Consider the following 25,376-nt stretch of genomic DNA (forward strand, 5'->3'; position numbering starts at 1 on the left):
CTTTCCTTTATTGTGCTTATCTTTGCATGAAATATTCCTTTGGTATCTCTAATTTTCTTGAAGAGATCTCTAGTCTTTCTCATTCTATTGTTTTCCTCTTTTTCTTTGCATTGATCACTGAGGAAGGCTTTCTATCTCTCCTTGCTATTCTTTGGAACTCTGCATTCAGATGGATGTATCTTTCCTTTTCTCCTTTGCCTTTCATTTCTCTTGTTTTCTCAGCTATTTGTAAGATCTCTTTAGACAACTATTTTGCCTTTTTGCGTTTCTTTTTCTTACATATGGTTTTGATCACCACCTCCTATACAATGTTACCAGCCTCTGTCCACAGTTCTTCAAGCACTCTATCTATCAGATCTAATCCCTTGAATCTATTTGTCACTTCCACTGTATAATCATAAAGGATTTGATTTACATCATACCTGCAAGATCTAGTGTTTTTCCCTACTTTCATCAATTTAAGTCTGAGATTTTCAATAAGGAGTTTGTGAGCTGAGCCACAGTCAGCTCCTTGTCTTGTGTTTTGCTGACTGCATAGAGCTTCTCCATCTTTGGCTGCAAAGAATATACTCAATCTGATTTTGGTATTGACCATCTGGTGATGTTCATGCTGAGAGTCATGTCTTGTGTTTTGGAAGAAGCTATTTGCTATGAAAGCAGAGACACCATTTTGGCCACAAAAATTCATATAGTCAAAGCTATGGTCTTTCCAATAGTTATGTATGGATGTGAGCGTTAGACCATAAAGAAGGCTGAATTGCAATGCATTGATGATTTCAAATTGTGGTGCTGAAGAAGACTCTTGGAGAAGACAGCAAGAAAGTCAAACCAGTCAATCCTAAAGGAAATCAACTCTGCATATTCATTGGAAGAACTGATGCTGAAGCTTAAGCTCCAATATTTGGCTACCTGATGCAAAGAACTGACTCATTGGAAATGACCCTGATGGGGGGGAAATATTGAGGGCAAGAGAAGATGGGTGCAGCGGAAGATAAGACAGTTAGATGGCATCACTGACTCAATGGACATGTATTGGACCAGACTCTGGGAGATCATGAAAGACAGGGAAGCCTGGCCTCCTGCAGTCCGTGGGGTCGCAAAGAGTCAGACAAGGCTTAGCAATTGAACAACAGCACAAAACTCTTGCGTCCCCAAGGAGACAGCAAAACAACCAAGTTGTTGGCTAGAATAACATCTGATAGTTCTATGAAACAGTTGAAAGTCTAAAATAAGTTCCTATTTTTCTGAGAACCCTATAACCATGCACTTATAGTTATAACGTTTTAAATAAGATCTGCTCCATTTCTTCTGTATAAAGAGATGAAACTGGAGAATGGCCTGCACCACCCTGGAGTTGCTGGGCTAAAGGCAAGCAAAAACACCACTAATTTTTGTACCATTTTAAATGTGGCTTCTTGACTGGGCATTTATTTGATTGTTTTAGACTCTCAACTGTTTCATAGAACTACCAGAAAGTCATTCTAGCCAACAGTTTGGTTGTTTTTGATGTCCGCTTGGAGAAGCAAGAGTTTAGAGCTTTCCAGTCTGCCATTTGCTCAATTGTCTAGAATATAATCCTGGTTCTATTACTTATTCACTCAGACTTTGTGAGGCCCATTGATCTCCTTGGCAAAGGTATAAAATAATTTCTAATTTGTAGATTCCCATAAGTACCAGTGTATTAATAGCTGGCTATTGAGTCAGACATGACTGAGCAACTTCATTTTCACTTTTCACTTTCATGCATTGGAGAAGTGTTCTTGCCTGGAGACTCCCAGGAATGGGGGAGCCTGGTGGGCTGCCGCCCATGGGGTTGCACAGAGTCGGACATGACTGAAGTGACTTAGCAGCAGCAGCAGCATTGTCAGGTAAGTATCATAGGATTTGGCATATTGGAGGCCTTCAGTGCATGCTAACAAATATGTGAACTATATTCTTGCTATTGAAGTGAAATTATGGAGAGTAATGTTGCCTTTTCTTTTATTAATGACATCATCAGTGGTTTGGGAGAATGATATAAGATTCCCTCTGCGGTATGCTATTTCTAGGTTACATTCTGTCTCATGGAAATTAAGGAAGTCTCACTCAGTCCTAAGCGGGTGTGTACTTTGAATAACTTGGAATTGGAGAATAATTTTGTAATTTTATTTCTACAGGGAGACTCTCTTAAGTTGGCAGGTAGCCATGGCATCTGGGCGGGACATGATGGCCCCTATTTCTCTGGTAGAAAATGAAAATGCGCAACTGTCAGTGAACCAGGAAGCTATAGAGATTCTTGAGAAGATTTCTCACCCAGTGGTGGTAGTAGCCATTGTAGGACTGTATCGTACGGGTAAATCCTACTTGATGAACCGTCTTGCAGGACAGAACCATGGTGAGTGTTGCACTTGGGCAGAGGTCATTGCATGACTCCAACTATATCTCATATTCTTAGTTTTTTCCCTGTGCAAGTGAATGGAGAATCAGATTCCTCTCAATAAACCAACTTTAAACTTAACCTTAAAATTCTTACCGCTAAATCACTACCTTACCATCATTTGTTACCATATTTGTTGTTCTACTCCTGTTAACAATATTCTCTCCTACTAATGCCCTAAATTCTACCTTATTTCACTTGCTGAAGCACTGGGTTCTTGCTTGTAGTCTGCTTTATCTTGAAACACATTTTACTTTTTTAAATGAAATATTCCCAATAATATATAATTATGTTTGAATATCTATCGTGTTCCTTCTTGAATTTTATATCTTTTTGGGTAACTCCCCTTTTAAAAATACTATTTGAAAAAAAAATAAAAAATAAAAATACTATTTGGTCTGGCAAAAAAAATTTTTAATTTTTTCCACTTTTCCTATGTCTCTCATCAATCCAATTCTTTCTGGCTTTGAACCTCACCATTTGTTCAAAATGCTCTTATAATGGTTATCAATTACCTCTTTTTTGTCTGCATCAAGGATACCTTTTCATTTTCATGTTGAACCCATGCTTGACATCATTTTCACAATTAATATTCCTCCTCCCTGAAATAGATGAAACACAAAGTAGGACATTCTTGAGGAAATAGAGAAAGCACAATAGTGCATCCTGGGGTACTTGCATTCCAGTAAGTCTGACTTTATAGCCCTGGGCTGTTTAGATTATCCTCTGTCACTGAATGTTGCTCTCTCTTTTCACTTGCAGGTTTCCCTCTGGGCTCCACAGTGCAGTCTAAAACCAAGGGCATCTGGATGTGGTGTGTACCCCACCCTTCCAAATCAGACCACACTCTGGTCCTTCTGGACACTGAGGGCCTGGGAGATGTTGAAAAGGTAAGACAGGGAGTCAGAGAAAAATCCTTTTTATTCTGTATTTTCTCTTTATGTTTTTATGATCCTTTGTAATTTAGTTACTGAGATGTATTTGTAAAATTTAGAAATTCAGGCATAGTAAATGAGGCAAATCTTGGTTTGTTTGAACCTCTAGGTAAAATCTCTTTTGTAAAGACGTTAGGTAAAAATGTTAGATAAAACTTTTTATTTATTGGCACTTGGTGGGTGATTTGATTAAATTTAGTAAATAAGTACCATACAGCTTAGTTCCAAGGCTTTGGGCTCAGTGCTGTAGACATCAGTGACCAAATTAATGGTCATGCTTTCAAAATGTCTTTAGTCTAGTTGACAAGACCACATGTGTGCTGTCGGATTTAATAAAGTGTGATTGAAAAAGAAACAGGTTGGAGAGAGGAAGAAGATGCACTTAAATGTAATGCCTGATAAAAAGTCAGTGTTTGTCCTATTAGAAATATTTTAAGATGAAGTTTTGTTATTTTAGCTTTGTACTAGTGGATGAAATAAATTATGTCTTCTATTTGCCTTACTTTGATAATTATTTGAATATGATATCTAAATTTATGTAGTTTTCCATTTCTGCCCAAAGAGGAGTTGGAAATTGTGTGTTTACTTTTTATTAAACTTTTAATTTTGTAATGGGGTATAGCCAGTTAACAAACAATGTGATGATAGTTTCAGATGAACAGCAAAGGAACTCAGCCATACATACACACACACACACACACACATACAGACCTCCTATCCAAGCTGCCATATAACATTGAGCAGAGTTTCATGTGCTATACAGTATCCTTGTTGGTTACCAATTTTAAATATGTGTTTATCCCATCTGAACTTTCTATCTCTTCCACCTGTTCTTCCCCCTGGCAACCATAAGTTTGTTCTCTAAGTCTGTGAGTCTCTTTCTCTTTTGTGAGTTAATTTGTATAATTTCCTTTTAGATTCCACATATCAGAGATGTCATATGATATTTTTCCTTCTCTGTCTGACTGACTTCACTCAGGATGACAATCTGTAGGGCCATCCATGTTGCTACAAATAACATTGTTTCATTCTTTTAATGGCTGGGTAATATTCCATTGTACATATGTACCACATTTTCTTTATCCAGTCCTCTGTTGATGGGCATTTAGGTTGTTTCCATGTCTTGGCCATTGTAAACACACTACAATGAACATTGGGGAGTATGTGTCCTTTCAGATCATATTTTTCTCCAGGTATATGCCCAAGAGTGGGATTGCAGGGTCATATGGTAGCTCTATGTTTAGCTTTTTAAGCAACATCCATACAGTTGGAGTGGCTGTACAAATTTATCTTCCCACCAACTGTGTAAGAGGGTTCTCTTCTCTCCACACCTTCTTTAGCATTTATAATTTGAGGATTTCTTGATGATAGCCACTCTGACTGGTATGACACGATATCTCTTTGTATTTTTGATTTGCATTTCTCTAATAACTAGCGATGTTGAATATCTCTTCATGTGCCTCTTGGCCATCTGTATGTCTTCTTTGGAGAAATGTCTATGTAGGTCTTCTGCTCATTTTTGATTGGGTTGTTTGTTTTGATGCTGTTAAGTATTATGAGCTGATTATAAATTTTGGAGACTGATCCCATGTTGGTCACATCATTTGCAAATATTTTCTCTGAATCTATGGGTGGTCTTTTCATCTTTTTATTGTTTACTTTGCTGTGCCAAATATTTTGAGCTTAAGTAGATCCCATTTGTTTATTTTTGTTTTTATTTCCACTATTCTGGGAGGTGGATCAAAAAAGATATTGTTGCAATTTATCTCAGAGATTGTTCTGCCTATGTTTTCCTCTAGGTGTTTTATAGTGTCCTGCTCATATTTAGGTCTTTAATCCATTTTGAGCTTTTTTTCGTGTGTGTATGGTGTTGGAAAATAACCTAATTTCATTTTTTCCATGTAGCTCTCCAGTTTTCCCTGCACCGTTTGTTGAAGAGATTGTCTTTCCGTCATTGTGCAGTATTGCCTCCTTTGTCATAGATAAATTGACCATAGGCTCATGGCTTTATTTCTGGGTTTTCCATCCTGTTCCACTGATCTATATTTCTATTTTTGTGCCAGTATCACACTGTTTTGATGACTGTAGCTTGATAGTATAGTCTGAAGCCAGGAAACCTGATTTCTCCAGCTCCATTTTTCTTTCTCAAATTGCTCTGGCTGTTCAGGGTCTGTGTCTCCACACAAATCTGAACATTTTTTGTTGCTGTTGTTGTTGTGATTCTGTGAAAAATGCCATTGGTAATTTGATAAAAATTATATTGAATCTGTAGATTGTGTCAGGTATTATGCTCATTTTAACAATATTCATTCTTCCAATCCAAGAACACATTATACCAATCCATCTGTGTCATGTTTTATTTCTTTCATTTGTATCTTATAGTTTTATGAGTACACATGTTTTGCTTCATTGGATAGGTTTATTCCTAGCTATTTTATGTTTTTGATGCAAGGAGAAATGGGATTGTTCCCATAATTACACTAGGTGATTTTTCATTGTAAGCGTATAGGAACACAAGAGATATCTGTGTATTAATTTTGTATTCTGGAATTTTACCAGGAAAAAAATTGATGACCTAAAGGAGTTTTCTGGGAGTATCTTTAGGGTTTTCCATGTGTAGTATCATATTATCTGCAAATAGTGACAGTTTTACTTCTTTCCAGTTTGGATTCCTTTCCTTTCTTTTCCTTCTCTGAATGCTGTGGCTAAGACCACCAAAACTGTGTTGCATAATAGTGGCAATAGTGGACATCTTTGCCTTGCTCCTAATCTTAGAGGAAATGATTTCAGTCTTTCACCATTGAGAATGATGTTTGCTTTGGGTTTGTCATATATGGCCATTATTATAGTGAGGTAGGTTCCCTCTATTGTCCACTTTCTATCTTTTTTATCATAAATTGTTGGTGAATTTTGTCAAAAGCCTTTTTTTTTTGCATCTATTGAGATGATCATATGGTTTTTATTCTTCAGTTTGTTGATGTGGTGTAACACACTGATTTGAAAATATTGAAAAATCCTTGAATTCTTGCACTAAAACCACTTAATCATGGTGTATGATCTTTAAATGTGTTGTTGGATTCAGTATACTAGTACTTTGTTGAGGATTTTGCATTTATGTTCATCAGTGATGTTTGTATGTGTTTTCCTTTAATGTGATATCTTTGTCTGGTTTTGGTATCAGGGTGATGATGGCTCATAGAATGAGCTTGGCAGTATTCCTCCTCTGCAATTTTATGAAAGAGTTTCATAAGAGTAGATGTTAACTCTTCTCTAAATGTTTGATAGAATTCACCTGTGAAGCCATCTGGTCCTGGACTTTTGCTTGTTTAAAGATATTTAATCAAAATTTCCATTTCAGTACTTGTGCTTGGTCTATTAATATTCTCTGTTTCTTCCTGGTTCAGTCTTAGAAAGTTGTAGTTTTCTTAGACTTTGTCCTTTTCTTTTAGATTATCCATTTTATTGGCATATAGTTGCTTGTAGTAATCTTTTGTGATCCTTTGTGTTTCTGTAGTGTCCATTGGAATGTCTTTTATTTCCTTTCTAGTTTTATTGATTTGGATCTTCTCCCTTTTTTCCTGAGGAGTCTTGCTAAAGGTTTATCAATTTTGTTTATCTTCTCAGAGAGCCAGCTTTTGGTTTCATTGATCTTTGCCATTGTATTTTTGTCTTTATTTCTGCTCTGATCTTTGTGATTTATTTGCTTCTAACTTTGGGTTTTGTTTTTTTCTATAGTTATTTTAGGTGTTATGACAGGCTGTTTACTTTAGATTTTTCTTGTTTCTCAAGGTAAGATTGTATTGGTAAAACCTCCCTCTTAGAACTGCTTTCACTGCACTCCAAAACTTTTGGATCAGCATGATTTTGTCATTTGTCTCTAAGCACTTTTTTGGCTTCCTGTTTGGTTTCCTCAGTGATCCATTGATTATTTAATAATGCATTATTAAGTATTTAGCCACCATGCATTTGTGTTCTTTACAGTTTCTTTCCCTCTGATTATTGATAATTACTGATCTCTTAGTGTTGTGGTTGGACAAGATGCAGGATATGATTCCACCTTTCTTAAATTTACTGAGGTTTGATTTGTGATGCAACATTTGATCTATAATATGGAGAATGTTGTACATGTACCTGAGAAGAGAGTGTATCCTGGTCCTTTGGACTGAATGGTCTATAAGTATCAATTAAGTCTATCTGGCCTAATAGACTAATAGGCTTAGGTCTGTCATCTTAGGCTTGCATTTCCTTCTTAATTTTTTGTTTGGATGATTTTTCCATTGGTGTATGTGGAGTATTTAAGCCCCCCACTATTATTATGTTACTGTTGATTTCCCCTTGGTAGGATTTTAGCCTTTGCCTTATGTATTGAGGTGCTCCTGTGTTGGTGCATATATATATATACAATTGTTCTATCTTTTTCTTGAATTGAATCCCTTGATCATTATGTGGTATCCTTCATTATTTTGCATAACAGTCTTTATTTTAAAGTCTACTTTGTTGGATATGAGTATTGCTACTTCAGCTTTCTTTTGACCTCTGTTTACAAGAAATGTCTTTTTACATCCCCTCACTTTCAGTCTGTATGTTTCTTTAGGTCTGAAGTGGGTCTCTTGTAGATGGTATTTATACAGGCCTTGTTTGTGTATGCATTCATCCAGTCTATATCATTTGGTTGGAGCATTTAATGCATTTGCATTTAATGTAATTATCAATATATATGTTTTTGTTAACATTTTCTTAATTGTTTTGTGTTTGTTTTTTGTTGGTCTTTTTTGTTTCCTTACTTTTTTCCCTTTTCTCTTGTGTTTCCCACATAGAGAAGTTCCTTTAGCATTTGTTGCAAAGCTGGGTTGGTGGCACTGAATTCTCTTACCTTTGCTTGTCTGTAAAGTTTTTGATTTCTTCATTAAATCTGAATGAGAGCCTTGTTAGGTATAATATTCCTGGTTGTAGGTTTTTCCCTTTCATCACTTTAAATATATCATGCCATTTCTTTCTTGCTTTCTGAGTCTCTGCTGAAAAATCTGTTGATAACATTATGGAGATTCCCTGTGTGTTATTTGTTGCTTTCCCCCTGCTGCTTTTAATATTTTTATTTGTATTTAATTCTTGTTAATTTGTTTAATATATGTCTCGGCATGTCTCTTGTTGAACTTATCCTTTATGGAAATTTATGCATTTCCAGGACTTGGGTGACCATTCCTTTCTCTTGTTAGAGAATTCGACTAAAATCTCTTCAAATATTTTCTCATACCTTTTCTCTTTTTTCTGAGATCCCTATTGTTAGAATATTAATACATTTAATGTTGCCCCAGAGATCTCTGAGACTTTCCTCATTTCTTTTTATTTCTTTTCTTTATCTTGTTTTAACAGCAGAGATTTCCACCATTTGTCCTCCAGGTCACTTATTCATTCTTTTGCTCTAGTTATTCTGTTATTGATTCCTACTAGTATATATATTTTTATTTCAGTTATTTTATTATTCATCACTGTTTGTTCTTTAGTTCTTCTACATCTTTATTAAAATTTCTTTTATCTTCTCAATTAATGCCTTTCTTTTTCTTGAATCATCTTTTCTGTCTTTGCAAGTGAAAGTGTTAGTTGCTCAGTCTGGTTCAACTTTGTGACCCCATGGACAGTAGCCCACCAGGCTCCTCTGTCCATGTGATTCTCCAAGCAAGAATACTGGAGTGGGTAGCCATTCCCTTCTCCAGGGGACCTTCCTAACCTAGGGATTGAAAGGGGGCCTCCTGCATTGCAGGCAGATCTTTCTTATTGTCTGAGCTTCCAGGGAAGTCATTCTTTTGGGAGTAGATTGCCAGTCTCTTCTTCATTTATTTGGTCTTATAGGTTTTTACCTTGCTCCTTTGTCTGCATTGGGCTTCCCTGGTGGCTCAGATGGTAAAGCGTCTGCCTACAATGTGGGAGATCTGGGTTTGATTCCTAGGTGGGGAAGATCCCCTGGAGGAAGAAATGGCAACCCACTCCAGTATTCTTGCCTGGAGAATTCCATGGATGGAGGAGCCTGGTAGGCTACAGTCCATGGGGTCGCAAAGAGCTGGACACAACTGAGCGACTTCACTTTCACTTTCTTTCTTTGTCTGCATGGTATTTCTCTGTAATATAATCTCTGTAATCTCTATTTTTTCTCACTTACTCTGCTTGTGGTCTTTTTTGCAGGGTCATAGTTCTTCTTGTTTCTGGTATCTGTCCCTTGGTGGGTGAGTTTAATCCAGGGGCTTATGTAATCTTCCTGTTGAGAGGGACTGGGGTCTGCCCTCTGGTGGGAGGAGCTGGGTCTTATCCCCCTGGAGGACAGGGCCATGTTGAAGGGTCCACAGTCCACAGTCACTAAAGCGAGACCCATCTCAGTTGTGGGAGCACTCACTGTCAATTCAGATGTTCTATAAGCACTTTTTCCAAGCCATTTATGGGGGTTTAACCCTTGGCTTCTGCAGCTATAAAAAGAAGTTTCAGTCCTTCTTCCTTAGCCCCACAGCCCCTGGGGCTCAGCTTTGGTTTCAACCCTACCCAGGAGAGAGGGGGGTGAAGGCAACTACTGATTAGACCACATTTATTCACTAAGGTGAGAGGGGCAAGAGGTTGCAACTGACCAGGCACACATGCTCACTCAGTTGTAAGTAGGACAAGGCAGCAATGATTGGGGCACACACACTTGCTCTGACAGGAGTCCTCCAAGTGCCCACAGAGTCAGGGGCTGGAGTTTGGGGAGAGAGGGCATGATGCTGGTCCTGCCCTCTGTGTGCTACTCAACAATGGCCCCTTGCTTGCAGGGCAGTCTGTGCTTCCTCTAAGAGCGTTTAGAGGAAGAGTATTCCTACCTGTGGAGCTCCTCACTCCTTTCCCCTCAGGCTGTCTCCATGCAGCCTGCAGCTGTCCTTTTCCCAGGTTCGTGCTCCAAACCCTGCGCTTCAACACCCAGTCCACCCCACCATTGGCAGAAACACATCCCAGGCTGGAGCACACACAGCTGTGGCATGGACCATCTGTACAACTCTCTCTCTGTTCTGCCTGCCACAGACCACCGTCTGCACTTTACTCAATAGCCCCCAAACTCCCCTACTTTTTCAACTGATCTAGCCACTGGTGAGTAAGCTTCCTTGGGTATGGTAACCTCTCTTTTCCATCAGCTCCCCACCAGGATGTTGGTCCCCTCCCATTTCCTCTTTCTTTTCTTCCTTTTCTTAAGGATCCTACTCAGTTTATGTGGAGAACTTTTCTTGTTCTTTTAGGTGTATGAGGTCCTCCACTAGTGTTCAGCACGTGCTCTGTGTGAATGGGTCCACTTGTAGATTTATTCTTAATGTGTTTGTTGGAAGAAGTAAATCCCAGGTCCTACTATTCCAATTCTATCATCTTAACTCAAACTTGCTGCATTTTTAAATCTAAGAATATTGGGAAATGTGCCATAGCTTATTTATTGTTTGGATATAATTTAAATACCTAGTTATGCCAACTATGTTTATTTTATATCACTTATGATTAATACATGTGTGCATAATGAATATGTTCTAACATTCATCAAAGAATAACTAATTATACACCAGTACTGTTATTTTATTTCCTTTAATTGAGGACCAAAAAATCCCTATGAAGAATCCTTTTTTATTTGAAAATATGGTGGCTCAAAGGGTAACTCATCTACCTACAAAGCAGAAGACCTGGATTCAATCCCTGGGTCAGGAAGTTCTCCTGGAGAAAGAAATGGCAACCCACTCCAGTATTCATGCCTGGAAAATCCCATGGATGGAGGAGCCTGGTGGGCTACAGTCCATGGAGTCACAAAGAGTTGGACATGACTGAGCGACTTCACTTCACTCACTATTGTAATCACAAGAAATGCCTTTGTAATTGTCAAAGCCAATATGTCTGTCTTCAAAGAATTTCTTTGCATGGTGATTAGGCTAGCTGAAATAATAAATAAGGACATGATAGAATAAGTCTATGAATAAATTTCTAATTTACAAGTAAACTCTTAAATCTGTTGTTTTAATGTGCTCTCTAGGGTGATTCCAAGAATGACTCATGGATCTTTGCTTTGGCCGTGCTTCTGTGCAGCGCCTTTATCTATAACAGTATGAGCACCATCAACAACCAGGCCCTGGAGCACCTGCAGTATCCTTCTAGGAACTGAACTATCAAGTTTCACTGAGTTTATGGGGATGGAGATGGAATCACATTTCCTTCCCTGTCACAAAGTTGCCTTTAATGGTGCAAAGGGGACTCAGAACTAAAGAGAAAGTTTTTAATTTTTTATTATTAATGTGGGAATTGTGAGTAAGGAATTTCTTTTCCTTAATCATGTCCTAGTTATGTGACAGAGCTCACACAACTAATCAAAGCCAAGTCCTCTCCCAACCCTGATGAAGAAGATTGCACAGAATTTGTGGCTTTCTTTCCAGACTTTATATGGGCTGTACGGGATTTCACCCTGGAGCTGAAGTTAAATGGTCATCCTATCACAGAAGATCAATACCTGGACAATGCCTTGAAGCTGGCTAAAGGTTACAGGGCATGGCCTGGGCATTGGGTGTTTGAATAGAGTGTGGGATCTACTAAATACTGTCCATCATCTCTAGGGTCACATTTATATTTGAGATTAACATCTGTAGAAATGGTGATTAGAAAGTGGGTTGCAAAGCTCTAGGAAATGAATTTTAAGTTTACTTAAGAAAAGTATGAGTGAAATTATTCAAAGGCCAATTTTTTCTTTATACAATGTTTAATTTAGCACCGAGATTACATTCAGTGCTAAATCCTTCTGAAGTCAGACACTTGTGCTCCTATTTTAGTTTCTACTTTTCTCCAGTAGGGAAAACAATATACTAGATAATTGCAATATAATAAATTACAAAGAAAAGTCTGTGTAGTGGAAAAAAAAAATCACACAGTTACATGTTATTTTTCTCAAAAAGGGATAAATTGTTCGAATTCTTGTATAGTTATATCATCTACAAAATGACTTTATGTTCTAAATAAACCTGGAGTGTGCTTTTAATCTATGACTTATCAATATTTCTGATAATTATCAGAATGTTCACTTCATTTTCAAATCACAGCTTCTTTTAATTCCCACTTACTTTTTCATTATATAATTTGCAAATAGTATGTTAGTTTAAGGACTTCCTTCGTAGCTCAGTTGCTAAAGAATCTGTCTGCAAAGCAAGAGATGCAGGTTCAATTCCTGGGTCGGGAAGATCCCCTGGAGAAGGAAATGGCAACCCACTCCAATATTCTTGCCTGGAGAATCCCATGGACAGAGGAACCGGGTGGGCCACAGTCCATGGGGTTGCAAGAGTCGAGCATAACTTAGTGACTAAATGACCACCACCAACTTGTTAGTGTAAAGGGTTACATTCATAGTGATGTACACCTTGTGAAACCTGAGAGGAATATTAATTCTAATCTACTTATTTCTTGCTTTAATATTTCTATTTATGGTTTTCAAAAAATTATTGGGAAATTGTCTAGACATAAGAGAACCACTGTCAAATCAAACATAATCCTTTATCACAAAGAATTTATAGATTAATGGTGACATCTTAAAATATCAGTTTAGTTACACTTACCTTTCAGAGGTTTTTGCTAAAAATATGTCCCTTTGTACAAATAATTTTAACATCAAAATAATTCTTCTTCAATAATTGTGTCATTTCTAACATTTCTGATATTGTCCACTATCCTGTTTGTGACTCTTCTTTTTGGTCCCACAGATCAATTCTCACATAAGACTAAGTAGAGCAAACATTTATATTTATTTGACCTTTTATTCTTTTAACCATTAGTACAGCAAACATCTAATAAAGAAATATTCTATCATGTTCATTTCTGGGGATGCTAGCCATAGGTTTCTTTTACTGGATTAGACATCTCCCCAAATTTCTCTCCGGCTATATCATTGGTGTAAGTCTGATGTGTACACAAGTACTGCATGTCTGTTTTAAAGGAGTTATTACCATAAAAGTCAACAAGAATACACAAATCTGTTATGAACACTTTTGGCTCTCTTGCTGCAAGACTGTTTCTGCTTTAATCTCTGTTTCTCTGTCCCTTAGGCAAGAATATGAATGTACAAAGATCAAATTTATGCAGAGAGTGCATCAGGGAATTCTTTCCAACAAGGAAGTGTTTTGTCTTTGACCGACCAACAAATGACAGAAAACTCCTAGCTGATATTGAAAATGCGTCTGAAAACCAACTGAATCCTAAATTCCAGGAAAAAACAAAAGAATTCTGTTCTTACATCTTCACCAATGCAAAAACCAAGACACTCAGAGAGGGAGTCCTGGTCACTGGAAATTGTAAGTCTTTTTGTCCTATTATTATGAGTAGCAATATACTGCAGATATTTTATATAATGTGTTTTTCAGTATTTCTGCTGGATTTTATATGGAATTCTGGGCTTATGGACATTCACACTCCGTGAAAAAAATGTGTATATTTTATAATTATCTTATTTAGGGGATTATAAATCTCTCCCATAAACTTCAAATTTTGTCATTGATATCTGTGACTTCCATTTATCTGAAAAATTTCTCTATTCAGAATAAAAATCACTGTCTCAGTATAAAAACAGAATATATCATTTTCTCAGGGGAAGCCTTATAAAATAAAAGTTCTTTGCAAGGTGAAAACAAAAAATATTTTGAGAGTTTTGTGTGGTTCAAAAATCAGTACCAGCCTATAAATCTCTGAAAGTACCTTTAAAGCTTCAGAATTAGGAATAAATAAAATCTGATATACCCTGTCTTATCTGGATACCTATGTAAGCTATTTTGCTTTTAAGGTTTTAGTAAGATACTATATTTTTCAGATATTCCTTAATATGTTGGATACGGGTAGATTTTTAATTATTTTTTTTAGCCCCAAGGCCTGAAGAACCATAAAAGTGAAGAGTCAGTAGGAAAACAAAGGTGATGATAGTAAAAGGAGATATGGCTGTGTGTGTGTGTGTGTGTGTGTGTGTGTGTGTGAGAGAGAGAGAGAGAGAGAGAGAGAGAGACTTTAGAAATGTAATCCCATAATCTTGTATTTTATGGACCAATGACTTGATATTTATCCCTTAAATTTGATGACCTATTTAGGGCTGGGAAGTTTGGTTGTGATCTATGTGAATACCATCAACAGTGGAGCTGTACTTAGTGTGGAGAATGCAGTGATGACTCTGGTTCATCTGGAGAACTCAGCAGCTGTGCAGAAGGCAGCTGGCCACTACAGTGAGATGACCTAGAGACTGAGCCTCCCACAGACACAGAAAAATATAAGCAGTATGCTCTTTGGAATAAATGATAGCAAGATTCTCTATGACCCACCTCCCAGAGTAATGGAAATAAAAGCAAAGAGAGGATGCGGAACAAAGAAAAAAAAAGATAAACAAATAGAACCTAATTAAAGTTAAAAACTGTTGCACAAGAAAGGAAACTATAAGCAAGGTGAAAAGATAGCTTTCAGAATGAAAGAAAATAATAACAAATGAAGCAACTGACAAAAAATTAATCTCCCAAACACACAAGCTCATGTAGCTCAATACCAGAAAAATGAACGACCCAATAAAAACCTGAGCAAAAAACCTAAACAGATATTTCTCCAAAGAAAACATAGGCATGGCTAATAAAAACATGAAAAGATGCTCTCAACATCTCTCATTAGAGAAATGCAAATCAAAACCATTTTGACGTATCCTCTCACACTGGTCAGAATGGCCATCATGAAAAAGTCTACAAACAATAACTGCTGGAGAGGATGTGGAGAAAAGGGAACCCCCTTACACTGTTGGTGGGAATGCAAACTGGTACAACCACTATGGAGAACAGTGTGGAGATTACTTAGAAAACTGTGAATAGATCTGCCACATGACCCAGAAATCCCACTGCTAGGTGTATATATTGAAGAAACCAGAATTGAAAGAGATGCATGTACTCCAGTGTTCATTGCAGCACTGCTTACAATAGCTTGGACATGGAAGCAACCTAGATGTCCATTGAGAGAGGAATTGATAATGAAGTTGTGGTACATATACACAATGGAATATTCAGTTCATTTCAGTTCAGTTGCTTAGCTGTGTCCAACTCTTTACAACCCCATGAACCGCAGCACACAAGGCCTCCCTGTCCATTACCAACTCCCAGAGTTTACCCAAACTCATGTACATTGAATTGGTGATGCCATCCAACCATCTCATCCTCTGTCGTCCCCTTCTCCTCCCACCCTCAATCCTTCCCAGGATCAGGGTCTTTTCCAATGAGCCAACTCTTCGTATGAGGTGGCCAAAGTATTGGAATTTCAGCTTCAACATCAGTCCTTCCAATGAATACTCAGGACTGATCTCCTTGAGGATGGGAGGATGGACTGGCTGGATCTCCTTGCAGTCCAAGGGACTCTTAAGAGTTTTCTCCAACAACACAGTTCAAAAGCATCAATTCTTTGGTGCTCAGCTTTCTTTATTGTCCAACTCTCATATCCATACATGACTACGGGAAAAACCATAGCTTTGAGTAGAAGGACCTTTGTTGACAAAATAATATCTCTGGTTTTTAATATGCTGTCTAGGTTGGTCATAAATTTCCTTCCAAGGAGTAAGCGTCTTTTAATTTCATGGCTGCAATCACCATCTGCAGGGATTTTGGAGCCCCTCAAAATAAAGTCAGCCACTGTTTCTCAAGTATCCCCATTTATTTGCCATGAAGTGATGGGACCGGATACCATGATCTTAGTTTTCTGAATGTTGAGCTTTAAGCCAATCTTTTCACTCTCCTCTTTCTCTTTCATCAAGAGGTTCTTAAGTTCTTCACTTTCTGCCTTAAGGGTGGTGTCATCTGCATATCTGAGGTTATTGATATTTCTCCCGGCAATCTTGATTCCAGCTTGTGCTTCTTCCAGCCCAGTGTTTCTCATGATGTACTGTGCATATAAGTTAAATAAGCAGGGTGATAATATACAGCCTTGATGTACTCCTTTTCCTATTTGGAACCAATCTGTTGTTTCATGTCCAGTTCTAACTGTTGCTTCTTGACCTGCATATATGTTTCTCAAGAGGCAGGTCAGGTGGTCTGGTATTCCCATCTCTTTCAGAATTTTCCACAGTTTATTGTGATTCACACAGTCAAGGCTTTGGCATAGTAAATAAAGCAGAAATAGATGTTTTTCTGGAACTCTCTTGCTTTTTGATGATACAGCAGATGTTGGCAGTTTTATCTCTGGTTCCTCTGTCTTTTCTAAAATGAGCTTGAAAATCTGGAAGTTCATGGTTCATGTATTGCTGAAGCCTGGTTTGTAGAATTTTGAGCATTACTTTACTAGTGTGTGAGATGAGTGCAATTGTGCGGTAGTTTGAGCCTTCTTTGGCATTACCTTTCTTTGGGATTGGAATGAAAAACTCAGCTATAAAAAGGAATGTATTCGAATCAGTTCTAATGCGGTGGATGAAACTGTAACCCATTATACAGTGTGCAGTAAGTCAGAAAGAGAAAGACACCTACTATATATTAATGCATATTTGCAAAATTTAGAAAGACAGTAACGACTATCCTACATGTAGGGCAGCAGAGGGGACACAGATATAAAGAACTTTTGGACTCAGTGGGAGAAGGTGAGAGTTGGATGATTTGAGAGAATAGCATTGAATGTGTACATTACCGTTTGTAAAACAGATGACCAGTGGAAGTTTGATGCATGAAGCAGAGCACCCAAAGCCGGTGCTCTGGGACAACTCAGAGGAATAGGGTGGGGAGGGAAGTGGAAAGTGGGTTAGGATGGGAGTAGACATGTATACTCATGGCCAATTCATGTTGATATATGGTAAAAACCATCACAATATTGTAAAGTAATAATCCTTCAATTAAAATAAATAAATAATTTTTTAAAAATGAAAATTCTTAAAGAGATGGAAATACCAGACCACCTTCTTGCCTCCTGAGAAATCTGTATGCAGCTCAAGAAGCAACAGTTAGAACTGGACATGGAACAATGAACTGGTTCCAAATTGGGAAAAGACTACATCAAAGCTGTATATTGTCACCTTGCTTATTTAGCTTATTTACAGAGTACATTATGTGAAATGTCAGGCTGGATGATGCACAAACTGGAATCAACATTGCTGGGAGAAATATTAATAACCTCAGATATGCAGATGACACCACCATTCTAGTAGGAAGTGAAGACGAACTAAAGAGCCTCTTGATGAAAGTGAAAGAAGAGAATTAAAAAGCTCACTTAAAACTCAGCATTCAGAAGATGAAGATCAAGGCATCTGGTCCCATCACTGCATGGCAAATAGATGGTGAAACAATGAAAAGATTGAGAGACTTTATTTTCTTAGGCTCCAAAATCACTGCAGATGGTGACTGCAGCCATGAAGTTAAAAGATGCTTGCTCCTTGGAAGGAAAGCTGTGACAAACATAGACAGCATATTAAAAAACAGAACCTTTATTTTGCTGACAGAGGTCTGTATAGTCAAAGCTTTGGATTTTCCAATGGTCATGTATGGATGTGAGAGCTGGATCATATAAAGAAGGCTGAGCACCAAAGAATTCATGCTTTTGAACTGTGATGCTGGAGAAGACTCTTGAGAATCCCTTGGACTGCAAGGAGATTTAACCAGTTAATGCTAAAAGAAAGCAGTCCTGAATATTCATTGGAAGGACTGATGCTGAAGCTGAAGCTCCAATACTTTGGCCACCTGATGGAAAGAACTGACTCATTGAAAAAACCCTGATGCTGGGAAAGATTGAGGGTGGGAGGAGAAGGGGATGACAAAGGATGAGATGGTTGGATGGCATCACTGACTCAATGGACTTGAGTTTGAGCTCCAGGAGATGGTGAAGGACAGGGAAGCCTGGCATGCTGCAGTCCATGGGGTCATGAAGAGTTGGACAGGATTGAGCAACTGAACAATATCTGGGGGATTATGAATCTCTCCCATAAACTGCAAATTTTGTCACTGATATCTGTGACTTCCATTTATCTGAAAAATTTCTCTATTCAGAATAAAAATCACTATCTCAGTAGAAAAACAGAATATACCATTTTCTCAGGGGAAACTTTATACAATAAAAGTTCTTTGCAAGGAGAAAACAAAAAATATTTTGAGAGTTTTGTGTGGTTCAAAAATCAGTACCAGCCTATAAATCTCTGAAAGTACCTTTAATGCCTCAGAATTAGGAATAAATAAAATCTGATATACCCTGTCTTATCTGAATATCTATGTAAGCTATTTTGCTTTTAAGGTTTTAGTAGGATACTATATTTTTCAGATACTCCTTAATATGTTGGACACAGGTAGATTTTCAATTTTTTTTTATCCCCAAGAACCATAAAAGTGAAGTCAGTAGGAAAACAAAGGTGATGATAGTAAAAGGAGATAATGGCTCTGTGTGTGTGTGTGTGTGTGTGTGTGTGTATGAGAGAGAGAGAGAGAAAGAGAGAGAGAGCCTTTAGAAATGTAATCTCATAATCTTGTATTTTATGGACCAATGACTTGATATTTATCCCTTAAATTTGATGGCCTTTTCAGGGCTGGGAAAGTTGGTTGTGACCTACGTGAATACCATCAACAGTGGAGCTGTACCTTGTTTGGAGAATGCAGTCACATCTCTGGCCCAGCTGGAGAACTCAGCAGCCGTGCAGAAGGCAGCTGACCACTACAATGAGCAGATGACCCAGCAACTGAGCCTCCCCACAGACACGTTCCAGGAGCTGCTGGAGGTGCACGCAGCCTGTGAGAAGGAAGCCATTGCCATCTTCATGGAGCACTCCTTCAAGGATGAAAATCAGGAATTCCAGAAGAATCTTGTGGTAATTTGTCTTAATATTTACCATTTCTCCCCTCCCCTTGATGAATGAAACATAGAAATGCCATTACCAGCCACATGTTTCACCCCTCACTCAAAAGTAGTCTGTGTTCTCAGGAAGGATAGAGTTACAAAGGAGTATATTTTGTTTTTTATTCTGTTAAACCTCAGTAGTTTATCTAGAAATCTCTCTAGTTTTCTGATGAAAAATCAGAATATATATCCTCCTAAAGTATATATGTCTTTGGACTCCAAGTATGTCTGGAACACCCAAAAGTCATTCTTAATTTGCTTTAGTTTTCTGTGAACATCATCCCATGAAGAAGAATCCAAATTTCTCTAATCAGACCCTTATGCCAGACCATTTTCAACCTAGGTTGCTCCTTGCTGTATCACTGAATATAGAATCAATGACTAATAGCTGCAATGAACTGTAGAGATTAGATAACGCAATACCAACATTTCAGATGAAGAAACTGAAGGGAGGTTGAGAAACTTTCCTGTGGCCTTTCAGAGAGTTTTCAGGGTTGGGACTAAACCAGAACTTGTGATTGCTTTTTTAATTTCGTGTCCTCCAGCAAAATATTTTTCTCATGAGGACAGCAGTTAGACCATTCTTTCCATCAAATTCTTTGAAATTTTATCTCTTCTTTTTCATTCTTCTAGTGACATCCCTCTACATTTCACTTCCAGGAAATCATAAAGAATAAGAAGGAGGATTTTGTGTTGCAGAATGAAGAGGCATCTGTCAAATACTGCCAGGTTAAACTTGATGAGATTTCCAAGACCCTAATGGAAAGTATTTCAGCAGGCACTTTTTCTGTTCCTGGAGGGTATGAACTCTACAGGAAAGCAAAGGAAAGGTTTGAACAGGATTATCATCAAGTGCCCAGAAAAGGAGTGAAGGTGAGGACACATAGAGCATGGGGAGTCTACAGAATAGAGTCTAGAGAGTTCTCCTGAAAATCTGAGAGCACAGAACTAAGTGTGGGTAATGAGAGAGCATGGAGATATCATGACAGCTTTAGCTCTTAAGATCCACTACTTGAAATTTATTCCTGAGTAGAGTAGAGATATGTATTCTCAAAACATGAGTATGGAGCCTGGACTTGCTGTAGGGAACCACCACAGAATTTTAAACATGAAACAAAAATTATATACATGTTTTTGCAGCACTAATCTTCTCAGTAGAAATCTAAGTTCTATGCTCCTTTGTGGTTCCCCAGGCAAATGAAGTCCTCCAGAGCTTTCTTCAGTCACAAGCAGCATTAGAGAAATCCATCCTGCAGGCAGATAAAGCACTCACTGATGGGGAGAAGACTGCAGCAGGTATGGGGTAGCACTCTGCTCACAGTGGGATGGGTAGGTTCCCGCAGTGACCTCTAATAGGTACGAGAACAAAGTCTTCCTGATACAAGGAACTTCCTCTCCTGTGAAACAACTCTACTACATCTGAAAACAGCAAGAGGAGATGTGGTTGGATGTGGTTAGATGTCAGCCAAACAGAGTCTTTCCCATCACATTCTGAAATGTGCTCTTGATGGTGTGGACACAGGGTTTGAGGTGTGGGGTATGGCAGTGGGAATTCAGAGATTTCTCCTCTCTTTCTAATTTGGTTTGGTCTCTGAGCTCTGAGCATAAAGATCCGTCTTCATCTTACTTTCATTCCTTTCTGAACCTTCCTGGGGCAGAAGCGCGGGCCAGGAATGAAATAGCTGAGAAGGAACAGGAGCTGCTGAAACAGAAACTGCAGGAGCAGCAGCAGGAGATGGAGGCACAACAGAAGAGTTTCCAGGAAAACATAGCCCAGCTGACAGAGAAGATGGAGAGGGAAAAAGAAAACCTACTGAGAGAGATGAATATGATGCTGGAGCATAAGATGAAGGTAAGTCAGGCTGTGGCCTTAGTTGTGCTTGATGGTCATTACCCTGGGACCTCAGGAAGGGATGGGCGAAGTTTACAGCAAGACCATGGAGGAAGCATCACTGCCATTTACTGCTTCTGATTCACTAAAACCCCTAGAATTATTCCTTTTTTAAAAAAGAAGCCTTTATTTTCTACTATATATGTAGACTTTGGAGATTTCAGGATGAGTATTGATACTTCAAACCCTTGGAAATTATAAATAGGGTTTAAGTAGCTATTTGGGAAAATTTTAAATGATCCCATGAAGCTCAGTTAGATAGATATTCCAACAGCATATACTTAATATGAGCAGCAGCTGGTTTGCTTTCAGGATCCCTGCCAATTACCAGGAACTCTGTTCTCAGCCATAGGCCCAGAGACAGATCTATGCTGAGATAAACTATAAAAAATGTCCAAACTTAAAAACACTGGGATGTGGCAGCTTCTAAACTTGCTGCGTTGGCTCCAGGGGTGGATAGATACCTAAGATACTGTGTGGCATAGAGAGAATTCTCTCATTGTCTACCTGGATGTCCTTATAACAGATTTCTATAATTCTCACCATCCTGAGAATTATTGCAGTCTGATCCAAGGTTACCTCTGAAACGCATAACATTTATCTGAAATGCATAACATTTGTCCTTATGTGAGGCTTAGCCTCCTGGCAAAACCCAATAGTGTGTGAATATTAGCAAGGCTGTAAACTACACTTTGTCTTAATGTTCCTGTCAAAACCAGGAAATAGTCCCTGTTACAAAACTCTCCTTTCATGATTGAGTAAGAGAGAACAATTTTACGAGTAAAACAAAGATAGTTTGACAAAGTTCTTAAATGCAAAATGTAGTCTTTGAAAAAAATGAGAATTTAAAACATATTACTTCCCTCTTTGCTTTATTTCTAGGTCCAAGAAACTCTGCTTAATGAAGGTTTTAGAGAGAAATCTGAGTTGATGAGTGCAGAAATAAACCAGTTAAAAAATATGATTGATGATACTAAAGAAAAGGATACTCCCTGGGTTACAAAAGCCTTGGACAAATTTGGTGATGAGCTCACTTCAATATTGAGTTCTCCAGCTAAACTTCTTGGGCAGATTGTGAAAGGGATAGGCTCTTTATTTAAAAAGTAGCTCTCCTTTCAAAGAAATTATAGAGCAAGGATATATGTTCTGGGCTCTTTTTATTATGCATGCTTTTCACTTTTGTTCAGCAAAGCTTCAAATATAAAAAGTGGCTACTAGAGGATATCAATGTCTGGCCTATATTAGATAAAGTAAATGTATGGACATTTTGAAATAGCAGGTTCACTTTTAGGATATGTATCTGTATGTGGAAAATCATGTATTATATATGTGAGCACCCACACATATATATATATATATACATACATACGTGAAAGAGGTTCATCGAAGCACTGCTTTTAAAGGCAAAAGATTGGAGTTTAGTTAAATGTCCATCAGGAATCCAGTTAAATGTCCATCTATAAAAATTGGTAATATACTTTATGTATGTGCAATAGTGAAATACCTTGTATTTAGCCAATAAATAGACAATGCAGCTCTATTTGTATGAATATAGAACAAACTTGAAGATATACTATAGAGTGAAAAAATAAGGTACAAATATTATGGATAATATTTTCACAGCAAAAAGGTATGTGCACCCATATGTATGTAGAGATAAAATATCTCTGGAAAGATTCATTAAAAATTGGAATCATTGGTTCTTTCTGAGGAGAACAGTATGTGGAAGGGGCAAATGATTTTCATTATATACTCCATATTTCAGAATGACTGTATTACCATTTTGTAAATAAGTTACTAGGAAAGCATAAAATGTAATACAATTATAATACTAACAAACAAATGTGAAATTTGCTATTAGATGATGAAATTGCTCATTGCCTCTAGAAATGACATTAGCCTACTCAATGAATTAGATCAGAATACTAAAAAGTATAAAATTTGCATCCTAACCTAGCTTTCATTTTGTCCTTGGTTTTTAATTCCTTGTATTTGCTTGAAAAATAAGGTATAAACTTTCCTGTTACCCTTTGAAATCACAGCTAGAGTAGTATTAACTTCCTATGTTTGAATTATACTTTTCAGATAGTAGAAGCAGATCACTAAACATTAAGAATATGCCCTGGTGAGAGGAATCCCATCACAGTTTAATGTTCAGTGGTGGCCTGGCTGCAGTAGTCACGTGCAGAAGGGGGGATGTACTACTGCAGAACTGGGTGCCCTGATGTTACTGGGGATGATATGCCCTGACAATGGAGGCCAGGTATCGGCATTTAAATAATCAGAAGTCAAGTACATACAATGATAGTAATGAGCATCATAGTTTGTCTTACCTTAGGTTGCTATAACAAATTACCATAGATTGGGTGGCTAGCAAAACAAATGTTTATTTCTCCCATTCTGGAGTCTATAAATCCAAAAGCAGTGTGCCAGCATTGTTGGATTCTTGGTAAGCATCCTACTCCAGCTTTACAGATGGTAGCTTTCTTGCTGTGTCCTCACATATTGGGAAAAGAAAGAAAACTCTTATGTTTTTGTTTTAAGGGCACTAATCAGATTCATGAGGGTCTCAACCTCATGCCTAATTTCCTCCTAAAAGCCTCAGTTCCAGATAACATCATACTGGGGAAAGTTTGGCATTTAGGGTTTCATTAGATGAATTTTGAAGAACACAAGCATTCAATTGATAACATAATTGGACATGGCAGCCAGTTGGATGTGACCAGGTGTAACTAACTCTGGTACTTATTTTCAAATAAAAGTAAAGTTCCTCTGACTACAGGAACAATTATATATTTTTTCTGTATATCTCCATAGGGCATGTTTAGACAAAGAATGTACAGAATAAGTATCTGCTTGAAAAACAAAAAATGGATACATGTGTGACTGTTTTCAATTGCCAGAAAGACATGAATACTCAAAAGGTCTGTAGTAATACTTCTGATTTTAGACACCAGATAAATGTCTCTAAGGTGATTTAAGGCTAACAGAATGAAAGAAAGTTTTCTGGCATAACACCTTCCTCTGAGTCCTCATGTATCACAGTCTGTGCCTCTGCAAAGATGTTAACACATCTTTACTGAAGAGTTTAAATGGCTCCATTCAGTTGTGGCCTCAAGTGTTCAAAAAGAAGAATGACTTTGCCCTTTTCAAGGAAGAAACTTTATATCAATGAATATGTGACCAATAAATTGAAAAGTTTAATGTAAAGGCAAACTATACTATATAAATATTTGTTCCCACTGACAAATCAAATATGTGTTCTAATTCCTTAGAGATGCTCTGAATTGAAGAACAAGAAGAAAAAATTGACATTTTCAAATTGGATGCATATGGGATATCATCCAGTGCTTGTATTTCTCTGTCTGATTTATTTCACTTAGGTGTTCTAGAAGTCATCCATGTTGTCTCCAATGACAGGATATCCTTCTTTTTTATGGCCAAATAGTATTGCATTGTGTATATGTGTGAAGTCTTTTTATACTCTTTCAAGCATTAGTGAGCATTCAAGTTGTTTTCCTATGGTGTCAATTGTGAGGAATGCATCAATAAACATGAGAGTGCATACATTTCTTTGAAATAACTGTTTTTATTTCCTTTCAATAAAAATAATAGAACCAACATGTAGTGATCATTTAAAGAAAGAAAAAGTCTTTTAGAGGTTGTTAACTGCATTGTAGCTGTTCAATTGCTAAGTCATCTCCGACTCTGCAATCCCATAGATGGTAGCATGCCAGGCTCTTCTGTCCTCCACTATCTCCTGGAGTTTGCTCAAACTCATGTCCTTTGAGTCAGTGATGCTATTTAATTATCTCATCATCTGCCGCCTCTTCTCCTTGTGTCTTCAGTCTTTTTCTATCAGCAGGGTCTTTTCCAATGAACTGGCTCTTTGCATCAGATGACCAAAATATTGGAGCTTCAGCTTCAGCATCAGTCCTTCCAATGAATATTCAGGGTTGATTTCCTTTAGGACTGACTGGTTTGATCTCCTTGCAGTCCAAGGTACTCTCAAGAGTCTTCTCCAACACCACAGTTTAAAAGCATCAATTCTTCAGTGCTCAGTCTTCTTTATGGTCCAACTCTCACATTTGTACATGACTACTAGAAAAACCCAGCTTTGACTATACTGACCTTTGTCAGAAAAGTGATGTCTCTACTTTTTAATATGCTATCTAGGTTTGTCATAGCTTTTCTTCCAAGGAGCAAGTGTCTTAATTTCATGGCTGCGATCACTGCTAACACTGATTAATTCACACACCCATTAAGGAATAGTAGGGCTTCCTTGGTGGCT

General features: G+C 37.7%; 1 protein-coding gene across 1 annotated transcript; it reads left to right on the plus strand.

The window, feature by feature from the left end:
* The first annotated feature begins 2,184 nt into the window (after positions 1-2,184).
* On the plus strand, positions 2,185-24,665 carry LOC120856890 (guanylate-binding protein 6-like). The gene is made up of 10 exons (XM_040232371.1): positions 2,185-2,374; positions 3,179-3,306; positions 11,378-11,487; positions 11,683-11,876; positions 13,428-13,673; positions 18,885-19,165; positions 19,855-20,067; positions 20,388-20,490; positions 20,853-21,046; positions 21,968-24,665. Exons 1-10 carry the CDS (start codon positions 2,185-2,187, stop codon positions 22,190-22,192), a joined length of 1,884 nt encoding a protein of 627 aa, XP_040088305.1. The 3' UTR covers positions 22,193-24,665.
* The last annotated feature ends 711 nt before the right edge of the window (positions 24,666-25,376 follow it).

The sequence above is a fragment of the Oryx dammah genome, unplaced genomic scaffold (genome assembly GCF_014754425.2).
Source record: "Oryx dammah isolate SB20612 unplaced genomic scaffold, SCBI_Odam_1.1 HiC_scaffold_28, whole genome shotgun sequence".
Lineage (NCBI taxonomy): Eukaryota > Metazoa > Chordata > Mammalia > Artiodactyla > Bovidae > Oryx > Oryx dammah.

Bases quoted from the DNA above. Each gene is read 5' to 3' on its own strand.
- LOC120856890 (XM_040232371.1), top strand. From the start codon at position 2,185: ATGGCATCTGGGCGGGACATGATGGCCCCTATTTCTCTGGTAGAAAAT. The intron at 11,488-11,682 runs GTATCCTTCTAG...ATCATGTCCTAG, and splicing joins CAGGCCCTGGAGCACCTGCA to TTATGTGACAGAGCTCACAC. The intron at 19,166-19,854 runs GTAATTTGTCTT...TTTCACTTCCAG, and splicing joins AATTCCAGAAGAATCTTGTG to GAAATCATAAAGAATAAGAA.